The sequence below is a fragment of the Muscardinus avellanarius genome (assembly GCF_963383645.1).
Source record: "Muscardinus avellanarius genome assembly, chromosome: 11".
Taxonomy (NCBI): Eukaryota; Metazoa; Chordata; class Mammalia; order Rodentia; family Gliridae; genus Muscardinus; species Muscardinus avellanarius.
Window position 1 is genome coordinate 4,871,375 of NC_137797.1, and position 27,607 is coordinate 4,898,981.

The 27,607-nt window shown below is 49.5% G+C and overlaps 2 protein-coding genes across 2 annotated transcripts in view; one reads left to right on the forward strand and one right to left on the reverse strand.

The window, feature by feature from the left end:
- Positions 1–7,766, forward strand: part of SMC1B (structural maintenance of chromosomes 1B) — a gene marked incomplete at both ends in the record, with an annotated part of 86,157 nt that extends 78,391 nt beyond the window's left edge. Inside the window, 3 exons of the mRNA XM_080704758.1 lie at positions 930–999; positions 4,716–4,826; positions 7,653–7,766. Of these exons, the coding sequence (XP_080560884.1) occupies positions 930–999; positions 4,716–4,826; positions 7,653–7,766 (295 nt within the window). The remainder of the gene's footprint in view (positions 1–929; positions 1,000–4,715; positions 4,827–7,652) is intronic.
- A 597-nt stretch (positions 7,767–8,363) lies between these two features.
- FAM118A (family with sequence similarity 118 member A) lies at positions 8,364–27,155 on the reverse strand (the record flags this gene model as incomplete). Its single annotated transcript, XM_080704759.1, has 8 exons — positions 27,106–27,155; positions 26,191–26,443; positions 23,021–23,242; positions 21,034–21,162; positions 20,370–20,655; positions 17,637–17,669; positions 16,908–16,991; positions 8,364–8,503 (listed from the first exon to the last, which is right to left on the reverse strand). Exons 1-8 carry the CDS (start codon positions 27,150–27,152, stop codon positions 8,364–8,366), a joined length of 1,194 nt encoding a protein of 397 aa, XP_080560885.1. The 5' UTR covers positions 27,153–27,155.
- Positions 27,156–27,607: the final 452 nt, after the last annotated feature.

Here is a 27,607-nt window from a genome sequence, read left to right on the forward strand (position 1 = left end):
GAGATAGAATGCTCCTGGGTTCAACCCCCAGTACTGCAAAAAAAAAAAAAACAGCTGGGGATACAGCTCAGTTTTAGAGCACCCTTGTGTTCAATCCCCAGTGCTAAAAGGAAAAAGAAAAACATTAGGGAGGCCTATTTGAGAAGGTGACATTTGGGCAAAGCTTGTAAGTAATTAAGGGAACAAGTCATGAGACAGATCGGGGAAGAGTGTAGACATAGGAATAGCAAGCACAAAGGCCCCGGGCCAGAACAAGCCTGGCAGTGTTCCTGCAGCAGCAGCGGGCATATACTTTCCTTTTAACATCGAGGTGAGAGATGGTAATCATTGGACCAGAGTGAGAACAGAAAGGTTTGGGGTGTGTTGGAATGACTCCATAGACTTGGCCAAACAGCTAGAGTGGTCAGAGCTGCCATTAACTGAGATGGAAAAGGGTCTCACTAAGTTGCGGAGGGCCTAAGTAGCTGAGGCTGTCCGCGAACCGCGATCCTCCAGTCTCAGCCTCCCAAATGCTGGGATCACAAGCGTGCACCACCACAACCAGCTGTAGGGCAGAACTCTTGATAGCTAGAAGTGCGGAGAAGAGATGCCGTCACTGCAGAAGCCAGTGAGCTAAGGAGAGCTCAGAGCACACAGCCCCGAGGACGCTGCAGGGTTTAGGGTTTAGAGGGGATTCAGAAGGAGCAGTGGGTGGCAGCAGGCAGACCTCATTCTCCAGCCACAGCGCAGCGCTTCACAGAGGAGGCGTGGCCCTGTACCCTCCTGAGATGCGGTCTGCAGGGTGCGGACTGATCGTTGAGCTCTGGATTTAGCAACCTAAAGGCCAGTTACCTAGACACAGTTTTCCAAATGATGTGTCTTGTTCATTCTGATACTGTCACTCCTTTCCTCCAGGCCTTTTGAGTTGAGTCACTTGTGTTTATTTCTAGCTTTCGGCCTGCTCCGTTCTTTGTTTTGGATGAAGTGGATGCAGCCCTGGACAATACTAACATTGGCAAAGTAAGTTTCTTTCCTCTTGGTTTTCAGTAGAATACCTACAACTCCAGGTTCATGTTGCAGTCAAAAGGCCATTTTCCCTGAACAAAGTGTGTGGGTCCAGCAATAATTGTTGATTAAAGTCAGTACTTTTACAGTCTAAGCTAAATATCTAAAAACAAGATGATTCTAAGAGTCTTCATTTGACATTTAGTGAACCCTCCACAGGTTGCTTGGAAACCAACACAGGGAGTCAAGGGAGGTCACTGCACGTGGTCAGCAGAAGCATAGGGCACAACTGGTTGTCCCCAAATCTAGGTATTGGTTATAGTGGGTTCCTGATGGCAGGCCCGGGGGATACAGGGCTATGTGATTTCATGGACCAAATTAGTTGTTAGCAAAGCCTAAGAATAATGTCTGTAAGTAAAATTCCAAAGGAATTAAAAGCTCAAAATTCTACCTCCCCACTCGTATCAGAATCTATCCAGTCATTTATTCTACTGTGCCCAATAGTTTTTGAGACACTACGGAAGCTGAGCACGATGGTGCACGTCTGTGACCCCAGTACTTGGGAGACTGAGACAGGAGGATTCAGTTTGAGTTCAGCAACTTAGCAAGACCTTGTTTCAAAATAAAAACTTAAAAAGTGGCCTAGAGAGTAGCTCAAAGGTAGAATGTCCTTGGGTTCAACTCCCAGTACCAAAACAAACAACTAAGGAAATAATTTAATGCCTGAGAGTTAACTTTAGTGAGTATCACAGTATCTGGACAGATGTGTAGAGCTGCCTTCAAGAAGCTCTCAGCCCAGAGCGCCACTGTACTGCCTGGGCTTCTGGAATGCGAAAGGCGTCAGCCAGGAGGTGTGAACAGGATGGGGCGAACACCGGCAGTGCCCACCCTTGGGGGAGGGATGGGTTAGACTCTGGCTCTTCCCGCACGGACGCCGCTTGCAGGGAGGCTCCTCTGTTCATCCTGGCAGGTATATTTTTTTGTAAATTGGCATTCTGGTTTATTGCCTAATCTCATGAGCATGGGTAATAAGCCCACCCCTGAGAAATGTTTTCAGTCTTGGGGTGCTGCCTCACAGTTCTAGTGGTTCAGAAGTGACCTCCCTGACTTGCTAACTGTGTTAGAGGTACATGAAATGCCCAGCAAGCTGGGGATGTTAAGTAGCTGCACCCTGAGATGCTCCTCAGATCACTGCCAGCACTCCCAGGTGTTAATGTTTGACACGTCAGCCAAAGACTTCATGGTCACCAGAGGAAGGAAGAGAGAACAGGAAGAAGAGAACTCGCTTTGTCGCTGCATCAGCCCTGTGCACCCCGTGGCTCGGCTCTAGGGAGAAATCTCCTGTTAGAAGTTTGGCACGCCGTAGTCCATGTTCTGTCAGGGGAGCTTGCCTTATGGACGGCATCTTTGTTTGGTTGCCTTTAGGGTATCCTTACCTTCTAGCAAAATCTAGGTGTTGATATTAGTGGCATCTCCAGGGTCTAAGTCGAAGTAGATTTCTATTAGCATCTTGTCTGTGGAATAAAGCCTTCTAATTCTATGGTCCCTTTGAGATTTATGTTCCTGGCACTCTGTTGCTGCACTGAGATGAGCAGTTCTGTACTATAAAAAGCCATGAAGTAGCCTCCGGCCCTCATGTGATGAAGGCGCCCACATTTGTAATAAGTCACCAGCGGAAGGCACGCCATGCACATTTGCATCTGTGCTGGCTGGGTTGGTTTGGCTCACGGTTTGAGTTCCCCATCCATGGGCAGCTCCCATTGTTTTAGACCTGCAGTGAGCAAGTTGTCATGGTGGGAGCCTGTGGCGGGAGCTGCTCGCCTCCTGGCAGCCAGGGAGCACAGAGAGGAGGGCCAGGGCCCAGCACCCCTTTCAAGGGCCCCCCAGCCACCTAGCTTCCTCCAGCCAGGCCCCCTCTTCTACGGCCCCCACCTCCCAGAAGCACCACTGGCCAGGCCAGGCCTGCAACACGTGGGCCCTGGGAACATTCGTAAACAAACTGTATCGGCCCTCTACCTCTTTCCCTATCACTGCCTCAACAATCTTGCACTCCCGCATCCAGGTGGCTACTCTCAGGGCCTTTCATGCCAGAGTTCCTTCTGTCTGTGGGTTCAGCCTCTTAGCCAAGGGCAGTTTCCTTCCTCTCTCCCGTTCACCTTAGCTGGTGACGCAGTCCCCCTCTGAGGCCAACCTTCCTGTCTCCAGAGCGTGCATCTGATATGTTGGATGTGGTCAGGACCAAGCCACAGAAAGACTCACTCCCGGCCCAGAGAGCTAGGGAGTTGGCAAGTGGTACCCTGCAGAGCCGGTAGTTCCGGTCCAAGTCCTTCTGTCCTCTGAGCCTGGAGTTTTCTCACCAAGACTCATTTGCATCCATCTGCCTTGCCCTTCTCATTTCCTTGGGATTGAGCTTCCCGAAGGAGCCAGAGCTCACCCCTAACCAAGTGACCTGATTATGGGTCATGAATACATCCTTGGGACTACATTTTTTCCATTGTCAGGCTTTGAGCTGGCAAATAAGTTGGAATTTTTTTTTTTTTTTTTTTTTTTTTTTTTGCGGGTCTGGGGATGGAGCCCAGGGGCGGGCATTTGACCTCCGAACTACACCCCCTGCCTTATTTTTCATTCTTTATTTTGAAACCAGGTCTCACTGAGTTGCAAAGGGCCTCACTAAGTAGCTGAGGCTGTCTGCGAACCGCGATCCTCCAGTCTCAGCCCCCAAATGCTGGGATTACAAGTGTGCACCACCACACCTGGCAATAAGTTGGAAATTTAAATACAAGTCCTTCTTCACCCTCACAAAAATAAGTGGTAGCTTTTATCTCATTATAAAGGTTGCTTTTAAGGCTTGGGATGTAACTTGAGTGGTAGAGTGCTGCACAAAGCCCCAGGTTCGACCCCCAGCACTGCAAAAATAAATAAAGGTTGAGTGCATATTCCCATGATTAGATCTTAAGTTACAGCCTTATTCTTTAAAATATTATTTTATAGCTGGGCATGGTGGCACATGCTTATAATCCCCATGCTTGGGAGACAGACAGGAGGTTCAAAACCAGCCTCAGCTGCTTAGTGAGGCTCTCAGCAACTTAGTGAGACCCTGTTTCCAAATATGATATAAAATAGGTCTGGGAGCCGGGTGTGGTGGCGCATGCTTGTAATCCCAGCATTCGGGAGGCTGAGACTGGAGGATCACTGTTCACGGACAGCCTCAGCTACTTAGTGAGGCCCTCTACAACTCAGTGAGACCCTGTCTCGAAATAAAGAATAAAAAATAGGGCAGGGGGTGTAGCTCAGAGGTCAAATGCCCCTGGGTTCCATTTCCAGACCTGAAAAAAAAAAAAAATAGGGATTGAGGTTATAGCTTGGAGGTAGAATGCCCTGAGTTCAGTCCTAAGTACTGCTAAATTAATTAATTAAAATGTTGTTTTAGGCTGAGGGTGTACCTCAGTGGTAACATGCTTGCCTAGCATGCTAGAGCCCTTAGGTTCAGTCCTCAGCACCACAAACAAAAAAATATTTTGTTTTAGATGATGGGTTTCATGAAGTTTTAGGGGTTTGTTTTGTTCTGACTTAAAGAAGCTAAGCTCTCATGTCTGCAGGTGTGACAGATTTACTAAATTACAGAAATGCAAGCACCTCGTCACCTAGAATGGGCAGAGAGACACAGAGCAATGCCCGGAGCCCAACAAGGCCTTTCCCTGGAGGTGAAACGTGTGTTTACCTCCTCACAGGTGTCAAGTTACATCAGAGAGCAGACTCAAGAGCAATTTCAGATGATCATCATTTCCCTAAAGGAAGAATTCTACTCCAGAGCTGATGCGCTGATCGGCATCTATCCAGAGGTAAAGAGCTCTACGAGAGACACGGGCAGGGAAAACTGGCCTCCACCCACTAGCCAAAGGGCTTTCCTTCACAGCCACAGTTCCCAAAGGAGTCTGAAATACGCTGGGTTTCTGCAGAGAAGCCCAAGTGGTTTTTTTAATCAAATAATATTTAAGAGTAACTGTGCAGATATTTTTCTCTGATGGCACATAGAGACTTAAGATATATTTTGAGAAAAATAAGTGAATTAACAACTGCATACCACCAACCAGCCTCAGGATTTTAGAGAGGCTAGTTTCAGCAACATAGTGAGACCCTGTTTCCAAATAAAAATTAAAATAGGGCCAGGTGTGGTGGCACACACTGTTAATCCCAGAGCTTGGGAGGCTGAGACAGGAGGATCGCCCAGGTCCAAAGCCAGCCTAGTGAGACTCTGTTTACAGATAAAGTATTAAAAAGGTCTGAGACTATAGCCTGGAGGTAGAAAATCTCCTGGGTTCCACTCCCAGTACCACTTAAATAAATAAACTAATAAAAAATAGGGCTGAGGGTGTAGCTCTGGAGGTAGAATGCCCCTGGATTCCATCTCCAATACTGGAAAAAAAAAATAGGGCTGGGGATGTAGTCCCTAGGTTCAGTGCTCAGCACTCCCTCCCAGAAAAAAAACCCTGCAGTATGATAGTTTTGTAAAATAACAGAATATATTATGCAGCCGACTGCTAATATTATATTTCATATTTCTGTAATGTTCTTTTTGTGTATTTGTGGTATTGGGGATTGAACCCAGGGGCATTCTACTTCTGAGCTACATCCCAGACACATTTTTATTTTCTATTTTGAAACAGGATCTCACTAAGTTATTAAGAGCTGACCTTGAACCTGTGACCCTTCTGTCTCAGCCTCCCAAGGACTGGGATTAGAGCCTGTGCCACCACACCTGGCTCTTTTATTTTGTATTTGGAAACAGTCTCTTGTTAAGTGTTAAAGGCCTCACCACTGTTTGAGGCTGACTTCAAACCTGGTGATTCTCCTGTCTCAACCTCCCAAGTACTGGGATTAAGGGCATGTACAACCATGCATGGCTTGTGATATCTATTATTATTATTTATATTTTTGCAGTACTGGGGATGGAACCCAGTGACATTCTACCTCTGAACTACATTCCCCAGCCCTATTTTTTTTTATTGTTTATTTTGAAACAGGGTCTCACTGAGTTGCAAAGGACTTCACCAAGTAGTAGCTGAGGCTGTCCTCGAACCACAATCCTCCTGTCTCAGCCTCCCAAATGCTGTGATTATAAGCATGCGCCACCGCACCCAACTTATAATATCTATTTTAAGCAAAGAAAGAAAGAAAGAATGCCGGGCGTGGTGGTGCACGCCTGTAATCCCAGCATTCGGGAGGCTGAGACTGGAGGATCACAGTTCGTGGACAGCCACAGCTATTTAGTGAGACCCTCTGCAACTCAGTGAGACCCGGTTTCAAAATAAAGAATAAAAAGTAGGGCATATAGCTCGGAGGTCAAATGAAAGAAAGAAAGGAGGGGAAGGAACGAACTAACTATATCACTGTGTCAGAAGAAAACATTCACTGGAATCCCCCAGTGGTACAGAAACTTAAAGATTCAGCTAGGCGTGGTGGTGCACACCAGGCGGAGACTGGAGGATCGTGGTTCCTGGACAGCCTCAGCTACTTACCAAGGCCCTTCGCAACTCAGTGAGATCCTGATGCAAAAAGTAAAAAGACTGCCAGGCATGGTGGCACACACTTGTAATCCCCACACTTGGGAGGCAGAGACAGGAGGATCGCACAGGTTCGAGGCCAGCCTGGTTGGCTTAAGAGACCCTGTTTCCAAATAAAAATATAAAAATGGGTCTGGGAGTGTAGCCCGGAGGTAGAAGGGTTTCCAGGAACCCCAGTACCACCACACACACAAAAAAAAAAAAAGGGAAAAGACTAAAATATAGGGCTGGAGGTGTATCTTGGAGATAGAATGCCCCTGAGTTCCATCCCCAGTACTGAAAAAAAAAAAAAGAAAAGAAAAGAAAAACTAAACTAAAAAGACTAAAACATAGGGCTGGAGGTGTAGCTTGGAGGTATAATGCCCTTGGGTTTTATCACCACTTCTGAAAAAAAAAAAATCAATCTTTTTTAAGCCATTCAAATGTTGACCTGGTCTATCAGAGCAGAGCAACTAATGAAGGGCATTCCGGTTGGTACAGTTACTTAAATGTATCTTCTTGTGACTGAAATGTCAGGGGACCGTCTGGTAATGTGCTACAGGAGAAATGGAAATCATACCTGATCATTTTAAAAAATGGTAATAATGTAAACACAGGTCATTCATACCTTTCTTTTTCTTGGGGGGAGGTTGTTAGAGGGGACTGAGCCCAAGGCATGCTAACTCTGAGCCACACACTCAAGCCCTATTTTTTTTCTAACTTTTTTTTTTTTTTTTGTAGTACTGGGGATGGAACCCAGGGAATTCTACCTCCAAACCATACCCCCAGCACTATTTTTTATTCTTTATTTTGAAACAAGAGTCTTACAGAATTGCAAAGGGCCTAAGTAGCTGAGGCTGGCTTCGAACCAGCGCATTCTTCTTGTCTCAGCCACCACACCCGGCCCCTATTTTGTTTTTTGAAACAGGATCTCACTAAGTTGCTAAGGCTGGGCTCAAACTTACGATCCTCCTGTCTCAGCCTCCCAAATACTACTATGCCAGCTCATTCATTCCCTTTTAGGCGTAAGAAGGTTCCTCTTTAATGCAAAGATGTTTAAGATTTTAACACTACTTTTTCCCTAATCAGGGAACTGACTCTTAAACTGGCTTCTCTCCATTTCAGCACGCCGAATGCATGCTCAGCCGAGTTCTGACCCTAGATCTTTCTCAGTACCCAGACACTGAGGGCCGAGAAAGCAGCAGGAGACACCAAGAGTCTCAGTCCCGGCAGAAATGAGAGTGCCCGTGAGCAGCCACCAGCTGCAGGAGCTGGCACCTGGCCACACGGCGGTCAGGCTAGTTAGCCTTCAGTTCTACACCAGAGCATGTCGGGTCAGCCTGGTGTGCCGCTGAAGACAAAGTGTCCTAGCCAGAGTTAGTGTGTTCAGGTCCATCCCCGTAGAGGGAGTTTTCTGTGACAGCATTGGAATTTGTTTAAAAAGGGGTAGGGGTACAGTTTTGTACTATTCTATTTTGAAATAAGCTTTTCATAAAAATGTTGAATTCTACATCGTCTTCACTCATCTTGTATCTTCTGAGTGACCTTTAAGGTTTTGTTTGCAGTGCTGGGGATGGGACCCCCAGCATCATGTACTAGACCACGTGCTGTGTCACTGAGCTGTAGCACAGCCGTGGAATGTCAGAGGGGTTAATACGTTTGTTGAACCTGGCTTTTATGGAAAATTATTTCAGAGAAACTATGTCAGTACTGAAATTATCAATAAAGAGTCCAGTTTTAAATGTCTCCAGTGTGCAGTTTTAGAAATGAAAATGTTGTGTGGTGTTAGGGTGTGTGGTGTGACCTAGACCATCCCTAAAGCTCCTGTCTGACAGCCTACTGCTCAGGGAGCGGCGTCCGGCTCTGAGGAAGTGTGCGGGGCCTGAGGGCTCTGGCCTCCTTGGGGGGCTCATCTGTTGAAGGGTCAGTAATGTGGCTGCATTGCTGGGAGGGGTAGGAAGCATAGGCAGTAGGACCTAGCTGGACAGAACAGGTCCTTGGAGGCATACTGTTGGGGACGTACTTTGTCCCTGGCCCCTTCCTTTCTCTTCCTCCATCTCTGCTTCCAAGCTGCCATGAGCTGAGCCACTGTGCTCCAACATATGTGTGTGTGTGTGTGTGTGTGTGTGTGTGTGTGTGTGTGCGTATGTGTACGCTTGTGTGTGGGGGGGGGTGCTGGGGATTTAACCCAGGGGCATTCTACCTCTGAGACACACACCCCCTGCCCTATTTTTTATTCTTTATTTTGAAACAGGGCCTAAGTAGTGGAGGGCCTCACTAAGTAGTTGAGGCTGGCTGCAAACCTGTGTTCCTCTTGTCTCAGCCTCCCAAATGCTGGGATGACAAGCGTGCGCCACCACGCCCGGCTTTCCAGCGTACCTTTTCCACCATGATGCTGTGCCTCGCCTCAGGCCCCGAGCGACGGAGACTCTAACCTTGAACAGACGCCTCTGAAACGGTAAGCCAAACAACAACCTTTCTGCCTCCAAGTTGTTTTGTCCCAGCAATGAAAAGCTAAGGCTCGTGGTGAAACCCAGTTATATCTGCTTCGTTGTAAATTTTTCGAAATATTTTTGGTAAGGAAGTATTGAAAAATAGAAGCTTTCTCAAGTAAAAAGTGACATGTAGGAAAACTAGACACTACGCTGTAGTGCTGTATTCTGCTTCAGGTGAGACAAGGAGACTCTGAGGTCCCCTTGTAAGTGTGCTTGGGCCACCTACAACCAGGAGCAGCCTCCTGGAGCAGTGTGAAGTCACTTCCCATGGACCGGCATTGTTTCCCACCACACAGCTAATAAGGCTGGGTCCTGCAAGGAGCCTGTGTTTGAGCACCTCCAGACAGCAGAAACCACTCGTGTCCCCACACTGCTCTTCAGAACTAGCTCTGCCACCGAGAACCTGTTCTTCCTCCGCTTTAAAAGACACCGATTGTTAACACCGTCCTTTAAGTGCTGCATGGGCTCGGTGTGGCACTCTGTAGCTTGGGCTGTTCTCTCATACGGTGGCTCAAATTATCAATGATCCAAGTACAGTCCGCTCTGTTCTACCAAAACATGTCCACATTCCTGAAACCCACCATCCTAACAATACAAAGCACAGGGCTATGGAAGTACGGGAAACACACACACAGAATCTAGTAAAAATAATAGCTGAAGCCAGGTGTGGTGGCGCATGCCTATAATCCTAGTACTTGGGAGGCTGAGACAGGAGAACTGCAGGTTTGAGGACAGCCTCAGCAAGTAGTGAGACTTATTAACCTAGTGAGACCCTGTTTCAAAATTAAAAAATAGGGCTGGGAGTATAGCTCAGAGGTAGAGTGCACCCATTTTCAATTCCCAATACCCTTCTCCTAAAATTAGCTGACACACACAGTAAACTGTTAATACACAAGTACTACAATATGGTGCCTTGTCCTGAAATATCCCTGACTGCCACTTGTGGAAGTGCGCATCCCAGAGTATAAAAACTCTGGAGCTCACACCCACGGTGGGTGGTGTGTAAAGCAGACAGAACAGGAGCTCTGCTAAGCTGTGGGGTGTGGAGTTGGGTACTACTCCAGGTCCATGCAGGGGGTGCAGCTCACCACCTCCACCTAGAACGACAGGGTTTGAGGACCTTGGCAAATACTTGAGGACTGGTGAGGCCGTGTGGCTGGCATGTGCTTGCACAACTCTGTAAAATGTGCCAACAACTCTAACTCCAGGTAGTAAATGGTGTCAGACTTTGCCACCAAGGTACTTCTACTGATGAAATCACAGGTAAACAAATATATTGTGCTCAGATTGCTACTAATACATGTATCAATTGTGACCTTACATTTTACAACAACCCATTACAACAGTTACAACAAAATCAAGACAACATTCATAACATGAAGACGGCCTCAGCTCCTTTGGCATGATACTGAAGGCTTTGTGTTCTGAGTTACTTTTCCAATTCTTTATCCTATTCCACAAAACCCTCTGTGCTTAAAGTTTAGCTGTACTGCTGTACGGCATCTCTAGCCAACTGGTAGATTCAGATATCCATCTCTCCACTGTGTGCGTGTGTGTGTTAGTGGGAATGAAACCTAGAGGCTTTCTACCTTTGGGCATTTTATATTTTATTTGGAAACGGTCTCACTAAGTTGCTGAGAGCCTCCCTCACTACTAAGTAGTTGAGTCTGGCTTTGAACCTGTGCGATCCTCCTGTCCCAGCCTCCCAAACACTGGGATTACAAGCGTGCGCCACCACACCCAGCTCATGTCTCCGAATGTGTCTTAATTTATGTATGTTTTCTAAAAATTTTATACCAAAAGTAATCATTTACTGGATTTTACTATTGGCAACACAAGCTAAAAGCTCACTGATGATACCAAGCCTTGTCATAATTAAAAGTCGAGCACACAGAACTGATGTCAGGGTTTTATTTATGACTAGAGTGACAAAGTAATTGCTTCCCAGTCTGGGGCTGCGCTGTGTCTGCTCCTCGTCCCCTGTACGCCAACCTCACATTTCTGCATGTCTTGCTCTCAGCTTTCTCCATGTCTGTGGGAGCTACGGTGCCAGCAATGGGAGTGTCACAGGACTTGGCAAGAAACGTCCTATCAGGTGGACAGCCTCAAACCCAGCCGGGCTCGTTCCCAGCGAGGAGCCTTCATTTTCAGCCCTCTGGCTGCACTCGAACCTCGGCCAGAGACACCACCAGAGGGGCTCCGGGGAACGAGCCGCGCACTCAGCTGGCTGCTTCTACATGCTTACGCCGAGAACACGTAAAGCCGTGGCAGGCCTTTGCAGTGCTGCTGCCTCTTCCTGAGCAAATCCCCTTAATGTGAGACACAGGAAGAAGATTTGAAAACAAGAACTGAAAGGTTAGGCCTAATCCCGCAGAACCGTGACTTGGGAAGCTTGGGGTCTAAAGTTTAGAACTTGGTCTTGGCTCACTTGAACTTCACTTCGCAACTGCCAGTCACACTGCCTCAGGGATTACTGGGCTCCGGTCCTGAAAAGGCCCCTGGCTCTCCAAACTTGACGCTTCTTAGCAACAGTTAGACCTGCCACTGCTCTGGAACAGTAGTCACTAAAATGATGTAATCCCAAAGAAACCTACTGATAGTCATCTTTAAAAATAGACCCTTTTCACTAGTGTCCCCAACTTCTTTCTTTACTATTTAACAAAGTAACAAACATAGCTTTAAAATGTTTTCTACTGTAACATATTCCACATAAAAATTATAAAATATATGTCTAGATCTTATTTTCTCTTTGGCAACTCTTTTTGCCTGAACAATCTTCACCCTCCCACTATATTAGGAAAAATACCATCCTGACGCAAGAAAGCATATCACATGGGAACCAGGAGCACCAGGCACATCCCTTCCCATTCGTCTGTCCCTGAGGTAGCCGTCCTTACAAAGTGGACTCGAAGTGTGTCCATGTCACCTCCTGGGCAGCTAAACATCCAAGGAAAGTCTTGCCACCAGCCTCAAGGGCCACGCACCCACGAGGTTCTCTTCGGGTACAGAACAGCCCAGGGTTGAGAGATCTGCGTGGCGTCCTCTGGACACTCATCGCGTGGGCATGGCACTGTGGTTGCAGAAGGCTGGCTTTCAAGTTGCAGGGTTTAACTGGTTTTAAAGACCTCAAGACCCTCCAGCATCATCTGTTCAAGCAAAAGAAACTCCAAAACATTAAAGTTCAGCCACACAGATATTTGTGAGTTTCTATTTCAGAAGCCACTTTCTAATGTTTATGTGCTAAAACTTTTGAAAACCCTTCATGATGGAAACAGTAGCTGCTCTAGAAATAGTCCTGCGAGTCAGAAGTATCACCTGGAACTAGGTAAGTAATGACAGGTTTGTAAAGATCTAAACCACAACCCATGAACAAAAACTCTGATTTCTTTCTTGGTGGAATGAGCAGCCTCAGCACACATGGAGGGAGCAGTGGGGACATGTGGAGAGAAATGGGGGCTCCGTGTGTGTGCAGACAGGACCACCGTGTCAGTAGAAACCATCTACTCCTCTGCAGGCTGCAGGTGTTGCCAGCAAGTAGACTGCCTGGCTGCTGAAACAGGTGATCTTTCTGAGCATCAAACAGGATCCCGGGTCTGCTGCTCTGTGGGCACATCCACCAGGCAGGAGGTTCTTCCACCTAAATACCACTCAGAGGTGGGCCAGAGGGCATAAACCTGTGTACGCACACAGCAGCAGCAAAACTAAGCTATCTATTGAGAATAACCACTAGGGCCTGCCTTCTTAAATACTAGCAGGCAAGGAGCCGGGTGTGGTGGTGCACGCCTGTGATCCCAGTACTTGGGAGGCTGAGACAGGAGGATCACAGGTTTGAGGACAGCCTCAGCTACTTCAACCTTTTTTCAAAATAAAAAGTAAGCCAGACATAGTATCCCATGCTTGTAATCCCAGTACTTGGGAGGCTGAGACAGGAGGATCACAAGTTCAAGGCCAGCCTCGGCTACTTAAATTAGGCCCTCTGCAAATTAATGAGACCTTGTTTCAAAATAAATTTAAAAAATACGACTGGAGGTGTAGCTTGGAGGTAGAATGCACCTGGGTTCGATCCATAACACCACAACAACAACAAAAAAAAAACAATGCTGGTGGGTAACGGAGGACCCTTGACATGAGGAAGCCCAGAAACATGAATGAGCTTGGCAGAAAAGACCCACTTGCCCGAAGGAAAAATTCAAAGAATACTCCTTTGGTTTTTGCAGGGCTGAGATGGAAGCGTGAGCCTCCCACATGCTAGGTAAGCCTCTACAACTGTACTATATCCTCAGCCCTTTATTTTTTCATTTTGAGACAGAGTCTCAAGTTGCCCAAGATGGCCTCAAACTAGCCTTCCTTCTGTCCCAGCCTCTGAGGTAGCTGGGATTACAGGTGGACAGCTGTGCCTGGTTCAGAAGAACGCTAGTTCTGCTTTTTGTTATTTAGTTACAGATGTCCTTACCAGCTGAATTCACAATCAAAATATTTGTTAAAAGATGTGCTGGGCGTGGTGGGGCATGTTTGTAATCCCAGCTCTTGGGAGGCAGAGACAGGAGGATCACGCTGGTTCAAAGTCAGCCTCACTGGCTTAAGAGACTCTGTTTCCAAATAAAAAATATAAAATAGGTCTGGAAGTGTAGCCCGGAGGTAGAAGGGTTTCCAGGAACCCCAGTACCACCAAAAAAAAAAAAAAAAAAGATGTGAAATAATTTTATACAAAACACTCAAAATTCAATTCCCATCCCCAAAGATCTGTGTGCCTCCCAAGTACACTGCATTGTGCAAAATCTAAAGCAGCAGGTGCAGGGCCTGCAGCAGCCGTCCCTGAGGCCCCAGAGTGCCAGCCTCTGACCACCAGGGACCACAGCCTCCAGCATAGAACCTTTTGTGTGTGAGGTGCTGGGGATAAAACCCAGGGGCATTCTACCTCCAAGCAACACCCCCAGCCCGATTTTTTATTCTTTATTTTGAAGCAGGGTCTCACTAAGTAGCTGAAGCTGGCTGCAAATCCGGATCCTCCTGTCTTAGCCTCCCAAATGCTGGAATTACAAGCATGCCTCACCACGTCTGGCTCTCCAGTATGCAACTTTTTAAAAACTGCCTGGTGTTTACTAAGTGCTACTTGCATTCATGTGAGTCTTTGTGTCTACAACAAATGACTTCAATAGGAGGGAGTCCCTTCTGTTTCAGAAGGAAAATGGGGCACAGGCCAAGTATCCTATCCAAGCTTCTTGGGACCAGAGTGTTTCAAACTTGAGTTTTTCAGATCTTCGAATATCTGTACAGACTTTAAGGGTTTCAGCATTCCCTAATCTGAACATCTGAAATTTGAGATGATCCAAAGTCCGAAACTTTGAGCAGTAACTGGACACTCGAAAAGTTTGGGATTTTGGAGAATTTCAGGTTAGGACTGCTCAAAAAACAGCACAACACAGCTCAAACATACCAACCAACGAAGTTACTTTAAATATTAAATAAGCAGCTAATATTGTTAACTTCTTGGTGGACTGTTATAAGGTGCTTAAGGGTTTTATAGTCAGGCGTGGTGGCATCCACCTGTATTCTCAGTACTTGGGAGACTGAGAAAGGAGGATCACAGGTTCATGATCAGCCTCAGCAACTTAGGCCCTCCACAACTAAGTGAGACCCTGTGTCAGTAAAATAAAATAAAATAGGGCTGGGAGTGTAGGTCAGAGTAGAATGCTCCTGGGTTCAATCCCTAGTGCCAAGAAATAAAAAATTATCTGAAAATTCTCTCTTCAGTTTTTTAGGGATGGAGTAAGTCAGACACGACAGCACAGTCCTAAGCAGGGATGCCAGTAATGGGAGGAAAGTTAGAATAAGAGCTCTCCATATAGGAAGCTAAGGGTAACCAGGACACAAGAGGGACTCGAGATAGCGGAGGGAAGCCCCCGTGGAGTGAGGGAAGTGGTCTAGGGGAGGGGAGAGAGGGAGAATCAATGAAAGAATCAGTTCCACGGTGTGTATACACCTGAAAACACCAATGCCAGTGCAGGGTCCTGAATGGGGAGGGGGCTCACCAGCGCTGTCACATCACTGCTCACTACACTAGGATGTGAAACTAGACTATACTGCACCAACAAAAGTACTTTTTAAAAGCATCCATTAAAATAAGAACTCTTTAAAATTTAAGATCAAACTATCAAAAATTTAACCCAAGGACTAAAGCATACTGAAAATCTCCCAAGAAGTTTTTTAAAAAATGAAGACAGAGCCAGGCATACTGGCCTATACCTGTAACCCCAGTACTTGGGAGGCTGAGACAGGAGGATCACAGTTCTCTGCCAGCCTCAGAAACTTACTGAGGCCCTGTTTCAAAATAAAAAGAATAGGGCTGGAGGTGTAGCTTAGAGGTAGATTATCTCTGGGTACAATCCCCACCACCACAGACAAAAAAAGAATGAAAAATGGTAAAAGAAAACGAAAATAAGCTGGGCATGGTGGAGCATGCTTGTGATCCCAGCATTCGGGAGGCTGAGACCAGAGGATCGTGGCTCACAGATAGCCTCAGCTACTTAGTGAGCCCCTTTGCAATTCAGTGAGACCCTGTTTAAAAAATAAAGAATAAAGCCGGGCATGGTGGCACTCGCTTGTAATCCCCACGCTTGGGAGGCTGAGACAGGAGGATCGCACAGGTTCGAAGCCAGCCTCAGCTACTTAGTGAGGCTCTCAGCAACTTACTGAGACCGTGCTTCCAAATAAAGTATAAAATAGGTCTGGGAGTATAACTCGGAGGTAGAAAGACACTGGGTTCCATCCCCAGTACCACCCAAAAACAAACAAACAAAAGAATAAAAAATTGGGCAGGGCCAGGCCTGGTGGCACACTCTTGTAATCCCAGCATTTGGGAGGCTGAGACAGGAGGATTGCGGTTTGTGGACAGCCTCAGCTACTTGGTGAGGCCCTCTGCAACTCATTGAGACCCTGTTTCAAAATAAAGAATAAAAAATAGGGCTAGGAGCCGGGCGTGGTGGCGCACACTCCCGTGCTTGGGAGGCTGAAACAGGAGGATCGCACAGGTTCGAAGCCAGCCTCAGCTACTTAGTGAGGCTCTCAGCAACTTAGTGAGACCCTGTTTCCAAATAAAATATAAAAAAAGGTCTGGGAGTACAGCCCGGAGGTAGAAAGCCTCTGGGTTCCACCCCCAGTACCACCACCAATAAATAAATAAATAAATAAATAAAATAGGGCTAAGGGTATAGCTCAGAGGTAGAATGCCCCTGGGTTCCATCCCCAGTAACCGCAAAAAAAAAAAAAAAAAGAAAAAGAAAAGAAAAGAAGTCTATAATGTGTTAGTATTAATCTCACTATTATGTGCAAGTACAATGGACCAATTTGTGTGTGTTTGTGTGTGTGTGTGTGTGTGTGTGCACGCACGTGCGTGTGCGTGTGTGGTACTGGGGTTCCTGGAAGCCCTTCTACCTCAGGGCTACACTCCCAGATCTATTTTTTATATTTTTATTTGGAAACAGGGTCTCTTAAGCCAGCACAGCTGGCTTTGAACCTGCACGATCCTCCTGTCTCTGTCTCCCAAGCGCGGGGATTACAAGCGTGCGCCACCACTCCCGGCACAATGGACCAATTTTAAAAAGGAAAATGAAAATTAAGAGGCATTAGAGAAACTTAAAAGATAGTGGAAATCAATCCAGGAGAGCCCAACTAGTATCGGTTCTGGGAAGAGAAAAAAGAAAAAGATAATTAACAAAAAGGAGCGTGGGATATAAGAAAACAACTTGTCCTCCCACTAAACTCCAACGCTCTACCCAGGCACAAGGTGTGCGGGCCCTCCCACCACGCAACAAGGGCACTGAGGATGGAGACGCCAGGACAAGACCGGTCTGAGGCGGATCCCCACAAAAACACAACATGGTACCGGTATCTGATTCTCGGAGTTTTTTTGAAACTTCAATTCCATTCTCCTCCAACTTCCTCTTTGCACAGTCCTGGCATGCATTACCTGAAAGACGAAAACTAGTTTACAGAGCTCATCGACTCCAGAACCCACCTCCAAGGACCAATCTCTAAACAGATTCTCCTAAAGCAATGGCCATGTGACCTCTGCCGCACCCGGCGGATCATATCCATCAAGTGACTGCCTTTTTAAAAGAGAACTATGCTTCTGGGAATCACATTTAGGGGGGAAAAAACTACAGCAGACATCTTTTCATACGATAACAGCGAGGACAGGAGAGCTGGGCCGCCCCGCACAGGAGCGTCAGCCTTTGGGGCCTGGGGGGGGGGGGCGCTGGCCACTGCTGTCTTGGCAGAACAGCCCAGCAAGAGAAGCTTCATGCAAGAACTTTAAACAAAAGCTTCTGAAGGGACAGGCCATCCTAGGTGACCACATCTGGTACTGAATGGCGGAACTCAAACAGAACCCTGTTCATTGTGTGCCTCTTGGTTCGGGCGCCCGAGGGAGCCTGTGTCTGTTAAGCTGTGCTTCCACTGAAAGAGACCGGCGGAAGGCACTACCTGCCCTCTCTAGAGGGGCTGCTGAGATCTGGCTACCTAACGCAAGAAACACCTTCTTGGCTTTAAAGACAGTGGCAGGGAGACAATGGGACACAGGGACAAAAACAGGCAAAATAAAAACTAGCTTTACCCAGTAACGTGGTGCTGTCCACTCGCTCAGCATCTGGAGATACAAGAGAGCTGTGAGCAGAACACTGTGGAGGCTCCTCCTCCTCCTCCAGCCGGCAGGGACAGCGACGAGGCCACGCGGCCGGCCACAGTGCTGGAGCAGGCTCCCGTGCTGGCCGTGGCCGGTCACACCTCGCTGCTCCTCCGCGGGGCCCTGTGAGCACTCTCTCACTAGCACAGGAGCATCTGGAGCCCACTGCATGCAGAGTGCTGCTGCCCTTACTGCCGAGGTCAGCGGGCATGACTAGGAGAGGGACCCCAAAGACACAAGTAGACACCCTTCACCCCTGAGCGAAAGCCCGAATGACCACCTCTCAGCCCCGGCCCCTTGGAAAGAACACAGAGACAGAGCCTGTGCTGCACACTCCAGGAGCCCGAGCCTGCGAGGGACCCTGGTCGGCAGGACTTGTCAGCGCCGCCTCTGCACGGCCAGGACCAGGGCACAGTGAGACGGTGCGTTCTGCACTGTTAGGTCAGGCCCCCAATCCAGCCTCGAAATGCTGGGGTGCTCAGGGAGCACGTCGGTCACCTCTCAAAGCCTGTCTCAACTCTAAGACCATCTCCTAGCAGCAGTGGATACTGCTCTTAAAAGAAATCAAGGGCAAGAATATAAAACTCATGAGTGTGTGACACACAGGAGCTGGGCAGCAGGACCCCTCCCACCAAGTGAAGACTGGAATGATTCATTTACTCGTGGAGCTAAAGCCTGAATGTACCATTTGCTGATTAGCAACTCTGACAGAGTGCTAGTGACAAGCCACGTGACTCCTGCTCTTCAAATTCTGAGCCGGTGGAAAGAGGACCCGACGTCCTGTGACCAGGTAAGGACAGTCGATACAGAACTTTCCTTGCATGCCCTCATCCATCTTTCATGACCTCAAAACCCAAAACCACTAGCTTGCTCCTGTCAAGATGACCACATCTCGCTTGTAATCCCAGTACTCGGTACTCGGGAGGTGGAGACGAAAAGATGACAGGTTAGAGGACAGCCTCAGCAACTTAGTGAGGCCCTCCACAACTCCATGAGACTGTTTCAAAATAATGCAATAAACGTAGAGCTGGGCGTGGTGGAACAGACTTCTAATCCCAGTACTTGGGAGGCTGAGACAGGAGGAGCACAGATTCACAGCTAGCATCAGCTCCTTAGTGAGGCCTTCCCCGACTTAGTGAGACCCTGATTCAAAATAAAGAATAAAAAAATAGGAGCTGGGCGTGGTGGCACACACCTGCAATCCTAGTACTTAGGAGGCTGAGACAGGAGGTTCAGGGCTTGGAGGACAGTCTCAATAAGTAGTGAGACTCACATCTACCTAGCAAGACCTTGATTCAAAATAAAAGAGAGTGCTGGGGGTGTAGCTTGGATGTACAACGCTCCTGACTTCAATCCCCAAAGCCACATACACACACCAAAAAAAAATAGGGTTGGGGTGTAGCTCGAGGGTAAAATGCCCCTGGGTTGAATCTCCAGCACCAAAAAAAAAAAAAAGAAAGAAAGAAAAAAAAAAAAGACCAGGTTTGAGAGTCCCTAGCAATCTGAGTCATTCTGGACAGAGAACAGCTCCTTGCTGGGGAAGGGCCGCCCTCCATGGGAAAAGGGAAAGACTCTGAAAAAGGAAATATCTTCAGGAAACCATTTTGTCCTTTTAAAAATTTTAACTTTGTTGTTGTTGTTGTTGTTATACTGGGGGTGGAACCCAGGGGCTTTTCTACCTCCAGGCTACACTCCCAGCCCTATTTTGTACTTTATTTGAAAACAAGTTCTCACTAAGTTGCTGACAGCCTCACTAAGCAGCTGAGGCTGGTTTTAAACCTGTGTGATCCTCCTGTCTCAGCCTCCCAAGCACTGGGATTACAAGCGTGCGCCACCACACCCGGCTGGAATTTTAACTTTTAAAACTTCCTGTGCAGGACAAATAAAAGTATAAACTGTCTGTACCTTGCGTTAAGCGTCATACAGATAAAGCTGCCTGGTGGCTGTCTTTCTTGACTACGGCGACCTCAAACATGAGTCACTGTGTCCAACATTCCTGTGCACAGCTACATACTTAAAAACTGCTTTAAAGTTCTGTTTACAAACTATCATCATCACACCACTTAACCTCCTTGTGTGTGTGTGTATGTATATATATATATATATATATATATTTTTTTTTTTTGCAGGTCTGGGGATGGAACCCAGGGGCATTCGACCTCCAAGCTACACCCCCTGCCCTATTTTTTATTCTTTATTTTGAAACAGGGTCTCACTAAGTTGCACAGGGCCTAAGTAGCTGAGGCTGTCCGCAAATTGCAATCCTCCTGTCTCAGCCTCCCAGATGCTGGGATCACAGGCATGCGCCACCACACCTGGCGAAGTCGTATGATCTTAAATGAGAGACTTCTTTCTTTCCTTTTCTTTCTTTTTCTTTGGGACCCAGGGGCATTCTACCTTCAAGCTGCATCCCCAGCCCTATTTTTCATTCCTTATTTTTAAACAGGGGCTCACTGAGTTGCAAAGGGCCTCACTAAGTAGCTGAGGCTGTCTGCGAACTGCGATCCTCCTGTCTCAGCCTCCTAAATGCTGAGATTACAAGTGTGCACCACCACGCCCGGCTAATGAGAGGCATTCTAAACAATAGTAAGACATGAATTTCCCAGGATGTGAGTGACATCTCCTCATGGATCCTGTCCTGGGTGCTGGCGTGCAGCTCCGTACCTGGACTCCGCTGTTTGCATATCTGGGTGGCCAGGTCCTGCACGTATCCTGGGAAATGGTCGAAACAGTCCCCATAGGACACCACTTTAATTCCGTGCAGGAGCATATCCGCCTGATGCTTAAAGAAGTGGTCCTCATTCTCCTTGAGCACCAGCATGTAGTGCTCCAAGTCCACCTTGTCTGGCACCGAGTAGAGGAAGAGAGCTTGGAATATCTGGTCACGCAGGGTCTCTCCACAGCCCACGAACAGGAAGGACTTGGCGCGGTACAGATTCTGCAGGACTTCCTGTGAGAGCCAAGAGAGACAGGAGCGCGAGCTGAAGACAGCAGGAGCCCCTGCGCCATGAAGGCGTCACGTACACGTGGTTTTACCTTCTCACACCCAGGCTTCCCAGGGCCCAGGATGCCAGGGACAGGAAAAGGGTGCACTCTTGACTGTGCTCGGGCCAACCCTGAGAAGCCATCTGTGGCAACCAGGGCCAAAGGGGCTGAAGGTCCATCTCTCCACCCAGGACAGCCTCTTCCCTGCCAAGCCAGGTCCAGCCAATCAGCAGCCAGGGCGAATGCAGCTGGCCGTCAGGACCGCCTCTGCTCACCAGCACAGGCCCCCAGTGCGGGGGCCACCACGGACTCCCCAGGGCGCAAGCCTCACCAAGCGCCGTACCATCACTTCCGGGTCCTGCGTGACGTCCTTGTATCCCGACGGGTCCAGCACCATCCCACAGGGATCCGTGTACAAGCCGTGGATGTGCAGCACGCCATACTTGATGTGGCCCCGGGCCCACTGAAGGACCTGTGAGAGCAAACCAAGGTGAGGAGGGCTGTGCTCCTCTCCAACAGGCAGGCGACAAAAACAGCCGAATCAGACTCAAGGCTTTCTCTTGGAAAGAAAGGTTTCAATTATAACCAGACCTTTAAAACATAGCAAGCCGGCAGCTGGCACTAGTCACTCCTCCACATTACCTCAACGAGAACTTCTTCAAAGATGGGCGGTTCTATAGAAAATATCCACTACCTGTAGTGACCGCAAACTGACAGGACAGATTGCTTTTGGGGAAACAGGTACCTTCTAATGTATGTGCTATACTTCACTTTTTATTTTTGGTTTTGAAGACTGGATCCAGGGGCATTCTACTTCTGAGCTAAACCCCAGTCCTTTTTATTTCTTAATTTATTATTATTATTATTTTTTTTTTTTTGGTGGTACTGGGGTTCCTGGAAGCCCTTCTACCTCCGGGCTACACTCCCAGACCTATTTTTACATTTTTTATTTGGAAACAGGGTCTCCTAAGCCAGCGTGCGTGGCTGGCTTCGAACCTGCGCAATCCTCCTGTCTCTGCCTCCCAAGCGCGGGGATTACAAGCGTGCGCCACCACGCCCGGCTTATTTCTTAATTTAAAAAATATTTTTTTTCCTGTGGTACTAAGAGTGGAACCAAGGGGCTTTTCTACTTCCAGGCTATAGTCCCAGACCTTTTTATATATATATATATATTTTATTGGAAACAGGGTCTCACTAAGTTGCTGAGAGCCTCACTAAGTAGCTGAGGCTGGCTTCCAACCTGTGCAATCCTCCTATCTCAGCCTCCCAAGCGCTGGGATTACAAGCTTGTGCCACTACACCTGGCTAATAAAAAAAAAAATTTTTTTTTTGAAACAGTCTTGGTAAGTTGCTGAGGGTCTCACTAAATTGCTGAGGCTGGCCTTGAACCTGTGGTCCACCTATCTCAGCCTCCCAAATACTGGGATTATAGGCACACATCACACCTAGCTATGTGTTACACTTCACTACTCTATTTATGCATTATTTTTATACCAAGGAAAAAATATACATAGAAAAAAGTACTTATCAAATGGCCAACTATACCCATTTCAGTTCAAGATGCAGCAGGCGTGGTGGTGTAACTCTAACTACTGAGGACACTGAGGCAGGAAGATCACAAGTTCAAGGCCACCCTGGGCAACTCAGTGAGACTATCTAAATAAAACTGAGGAAGAGCTAGGGAGCTGGGCTTGGCAGTGCATACTTGTAATCCTGGTACCTGGAAGGCTGAGACAGCAGGATGCAGGTTCAAAGCCAGCATAGGCAACTTAGTGAGGCCCTCAGCAACTCAGCAAGACCCTGTTTCAAATTTAAATTAAAAAAAAAATAGGGCAGGGAGTATAGCTCAGGGGTAGAACACCACTAAATTCAATCCTCAGCACCACAAAAATAAATAAATAAATAATAAAAAAGGCTGGGGATACAGCTCAGGGGTAAAGCACTTGCCTAGCTCATGTGAGACCCTGGGTCCAGAATACCAGAAACAAAACAAAACCCTGTCATTTAGAATCATGCTTAAAACAGCTTAATGTCCAGATTATTATTAAGGGAAAAAAGTGTAATATCAAGGGAAAAAATCAATTACAAATGTTGCATAAGTTGCAGTTCAACTTGTTAAAAACCCACAGCAATAGGACTGTGGGTGTTTACTAGCCGTGTCTGCCCCGTGACTCGGGGGGAAGTGCAGGTGAGAGCCCTCGGGCCCCCAAACGGAGCAGGATGGTGCCAAGAGCCGGCTTGTGTCTGGACACCACGGCCTTGGAAGGGCTGAGGTCCTCACTCGCCTCATGGAGGGGCACTCAGAATTCACTGCGCCGGCCAGCCCCTACCTTCATCTTGTCCTTCAAGTCCAGGGACTCCATGGGCCTGTTCTGCTGCTGCCCAAAGATCTCCAGCAGGTTGTCGTAGTTGGTGGTCAGCACCATGGTGCCCCTGTCCATTAGGCCGAGGATGGACTGCAGCACCACCGGGTTCTGGATCTGCTGCTCCAGGCTGTCAAACACCTCCATCAGGCAGTCCTGGAAGAAGTTGGGCTTGGTGTCGCCTGTGCGCTACAAAGAAGTAGAGCCACAGTTACAGTGGTGTCAGCACCCGGCACCCGCCACGCAGACGCACGCCTCAAATCCCAGCTGCTCTAGAGGCCGGAGCACGGCAAGTTCCAGGACCACTTGGGCAATTTGGTAAGACCCCATCTCAAAATAAAAAAGGCTGGGGATGGGGTTCAACGGCAGAGTGCCTCAGGTTCAACCCCAGTAACTAACCCATGCACGCATGCACACACCCTTCAGAGGGAAAGGCCCTGCACAGACCGTGATGAACGCCAATGGGAGAGGGGGACAGAGGGGGCTGAGCGCTGCCGGGGTAGGGGAACAGGACATGGCACAGGCCTGAAGGAGCCAGGGGCTTCCAGAGCGTGTTCTGCACAGGGAGAAGTGCAGAGGCACTGGGGCAAGGCAAGGGGACACAGGGTTGGCGAGGGGTCGTGTGGGAAAGGAGTGAGGTGTCAGAGAAGTGGCTGGACCCAGACTCTGGAGCCGTGAGCACCCGTGGACCGCGGCTTTTCCTGAGAGCTGCGTGAGGCTGGTGTGGCCCTGATGGCTATGGTGGCTGTGGGGCCGAAGCCTGGGTCGGTGGGTGCACGTGAGAAAGGCAGCTCTGCGGGGAGCCCAGGGCACAGGGGGCAGGCAGCCCGGGACTCCAGCGGCCCAGGCCTCCCCAGTACAGCTGCGGGGCTGGTGAGCAGAACCCACCACCTGCCTGTTCCCCAGCCATGGCGGTGGTCAGAGAGCCTCGACTCACAGCCAGCCTCACTCCCTCCCCGGGCCCTGGGCACAGCTGGACACTCCAGACCTCCCACTTCCAGAGCCTTCCGCCGCTCCTTGTGCTATTCTCCCTCCTCCTCAGCGCTTGCCTTCTGCCTTGACCAAAGCCTGGCTCGCGGTGTCCCTGCTGCCTCCCGGGCAGGGGCTCCCCACACTCAGCACCAGTGAGGACGGCTGGCCGCTCCCCAACAAGCCCGCGCCCCCTGGTTCTGTGCCAGCCTGTGGTGGTTTTCCCTCTTGCCCACCTGCACCCACAGTGGCTCCAGGCCTCCTCACCTCCCAGGGCCAGCACCTGCACACCCTCTGGCCCCGCCAGCCCTGCCCACCACACCCGCCCCATCCAGGCCCAAGCCAGGAACCCACACCGCTGCACTGGCCCTAGGCCTCCCCTCCTGGGGCCATGGGATCCACAACTCAGCCCTCAGTTGTACCTGCCCCCCCGGGAACTCCCTGAGTCCTCCAGACCTGCAGCTGGCCATCCCCGCCTGTCCTCGCGAAGGTCATCCAAAGGCATGGCTCAGTGAGCAGGCCCAGGGTGCCCCACAAGTCCCCAACACCAACACTGGCATGGCTGCTCTGCAGATGAGGTGAACGGGCCTACCCGGGAGAGAGTAAATCCCTAGGCCAGCAGGCCACAAGGGCCCTGCTGGACCGACCACAGGACCCTGCACTGGGGCACGAGAGCAGCCAAGGTGCCATGCGGGCAGTGGCATGGCCGTGGCCAAGAGAGCGCGATCAACACAGGCAGCGGGCCTGTGACGCAGCTGCCCCCTTAACAGGACTCTCCTCTTGGAGAACACACTCTGACCCACAGCTCCGGTGGGGCGGGCGGGCCTGTGAAGAGGAGGCAGGCCCACCTCCAGCCCCCCTACCGCTGCAGGAGTTGGGGCCACCAACTTCAACATGAGGCCGGAGCTGCGGGCTGAAGATGGAGAAGCAGAGAGCAGAGCCCGGGCCCCGGCTGCGGGCCCGCGTCACCGTGAGGATCGGAATGGCCCGCACGGCCCAGGCTGGACTCTGACAGCCATACCACCCCACGCTCTCACTCCGGTCGGCGCTTACACTCGGACATCTCAGGTGCTGACCGCCCAACACATGCAGACATCACAGGAGGAACTTACACAGACGCTATCTGGCTTCTAGCACCTGCCCCAGACATGTGGCGGCTGCGACAGCCACGACCCCAGGCCCAGCAGCCCCGGCCAGGACCCTGACCCAAGGCATCGCGCAGCAGCCGTCCTGTGAGCCCAGGGCTTCCTCTCCACCTGCAGGCACAGGCTGGCCCTCCTCGTGCCTGTGTGTGTGTGTGTGTGTGTGCGTGCGCCAACACTGGCATGTATGGTGTATGGTGGAACTGAACCCTGAGGCATTCTACCTGTGAGCAACACTCCCAGGCCCATTTTATTGTTTCTTTGGAAACAGGATCTCACTAAGTCGCTGAGATTCTCCAATCTCAGTCTCCCAAGTACTACAGGTGTATGCCATCATCCCTGGCTGCCTTCTCCCATCCTAAAATGCCTTCTGGGTACCACCTGCCATCTAAAGGGATGTGGCCAGCCTGCTTACACCAAAACATACCCAAGGGACACCCTGGCCCCGAATGAGACAAAATCACAAAGTTCACAGATATGTGATGGCATCGAGAGCCAGCCTCGCAGAGACACGTGCCACCTACAGGCTACTTAGGATCACAGGCTGCCTTTGTTAAAAAGGATGACATGGCCGGGCGTGGTGGAGCATGCTTGTAATCCCAGCATTTGGGAGGCTGAGACAGGAGGATCGCGGTTTGCAGACAGCCTCAGCTACTTAGTGAGGCTTTTCGCAACTCAGAGAGACCCTGTTTCAAAGTAAAGGAAAAAAAATAGGGCTAGGGTATAGCTCGGAGGTAGAATTTCCCTGGGTTCAATCCCCAGTACTGGAAAAATATAAAAAAAAAAAAAAGAATTAAAAATAGGGCTGGGGGTACAGCTCAGAGATGGAATGCCCCTGGGTTCCATCCCCAGTACCACCCAAAAAAAAAAAAAAAAAAAAGGATGACATGGGATGGCTTCTGGCTCCTCAGCCCAACTCTGCTGAGCAACGAACACAAGGCTTGGACACACTGGGCTCACAGACCCGCCCAGCCCAGTCCACAGCCAAAGCCCTACCGCCAACTGATGTACTCATCTGAGACTCACAGGTGACATCTTCCGGATGAGGTCGTGGGCCACGACCAGCAGGTCCCGGTCCTTCATCACCTTCCTCCGGAACTCGGCGACGTCGCCGGGGTGCAGCACCTCCAGCTGCTCGGCCGCCTCGATGACAGCCTCGATGCAGCTCCTCCAGGAGCAGAGGGCCGGGATGCCGGGGGCCACTGCCGCGCTGACGCCCGTCCCGATGACCAGGAGCAGCTCCTGTGGCTGTTTCCGGATGAGGCTTTTTAAAAACTTTCTACTTAAAAACAGGGGAGGGGAAACTGAAGTCAACAGGGAAAGACTGCAAACACAAGTCCATGCGCCGGCCTCTGTGTGTGGCCAGGCCGAGCCTGCATGCTTTCCCACGCCACGGGTTTTGCGCGCCCCTCGCTCCTTAAAGCAGGTGGGCAGCTGCCTCAGTCTCCTCCAGCCACCTCGTCCCCGGCACAGGCTCAGGTGAGATGGGAACAAAAGCTCAGCCTTGGCATTCCTTCGAGGCTGCAAAAGAGCTTGTGAAGACAAGCTGTTTCAGAGGACCGCTGCTCGCAGCAACAGGCAAGAGGAGCCCCAGCAGCGGCTGGTCCCCGCCACCACTCCGCCCGTACATCCTCCCACCATGGCCCCGCGCCTCCGCCTCCATCCAGATGCCAGCTGCTCCCGGCACAGCAGAGACACAGCAGAGAGCTCTCTCCCTCCAGCTCCGGCTGCTTGGTTTGCAGAACTGACTGCGAGACTGCCTCCTTGAGCAGCAAGGGCCAGGGACTGCCTTCAGGACTTGCTGTGCAGAGCAGAGCTGGCGGCTGGCCCTGGAGGTCCCCTCCTGACCCCATGTCTGCATGTCACGTCCGTCTCTGCAGCCTGTGGCGGAGGCCATATGGAGTCATTACACGGCCTGAGGGCACAACACACATTATTTACCTTGATTTCTGTTCACTTCTATTTGTTGTCTTTTCCACTGAATCCATCTGTGAATCCTAAAGAGAAAAATTAGTCAGAAGCCATTTATGTTTCCCAGATATAAGTTCTGTACTAGCACCCTGGAAGGGACTTAAGGCTGAACCTAAAGTCATAGGAACCAAAACTAAACACAAAGGCCCCGATCTCCCTTTTTTTTTTTTTTTTGGTGGTACTGGGGTTCCTGGAAGCCCTTCTACCTCTGGGCTACACTCTCAGACCTATTTTTGCATTTTTATTTGGAAACAGGGTCTCCTAAGCCAGCGCGTGGGGCTAGCTTCGAACCTGCGCGATCCTCCTGTCTCTGCCTCCCGAGCGCGGGGATTACAAGCGTGAGCCACCACGCCCGGCTGCCCCCCGATCTCCCTTTCAATTAGGTACCTGAAAAGGCCACGTACACGGGAAGCAGGGAGGCACTTCCTAGGCCGCCGCGGTCAATCTCCTGTACCCTATCGACCGCTCAGAC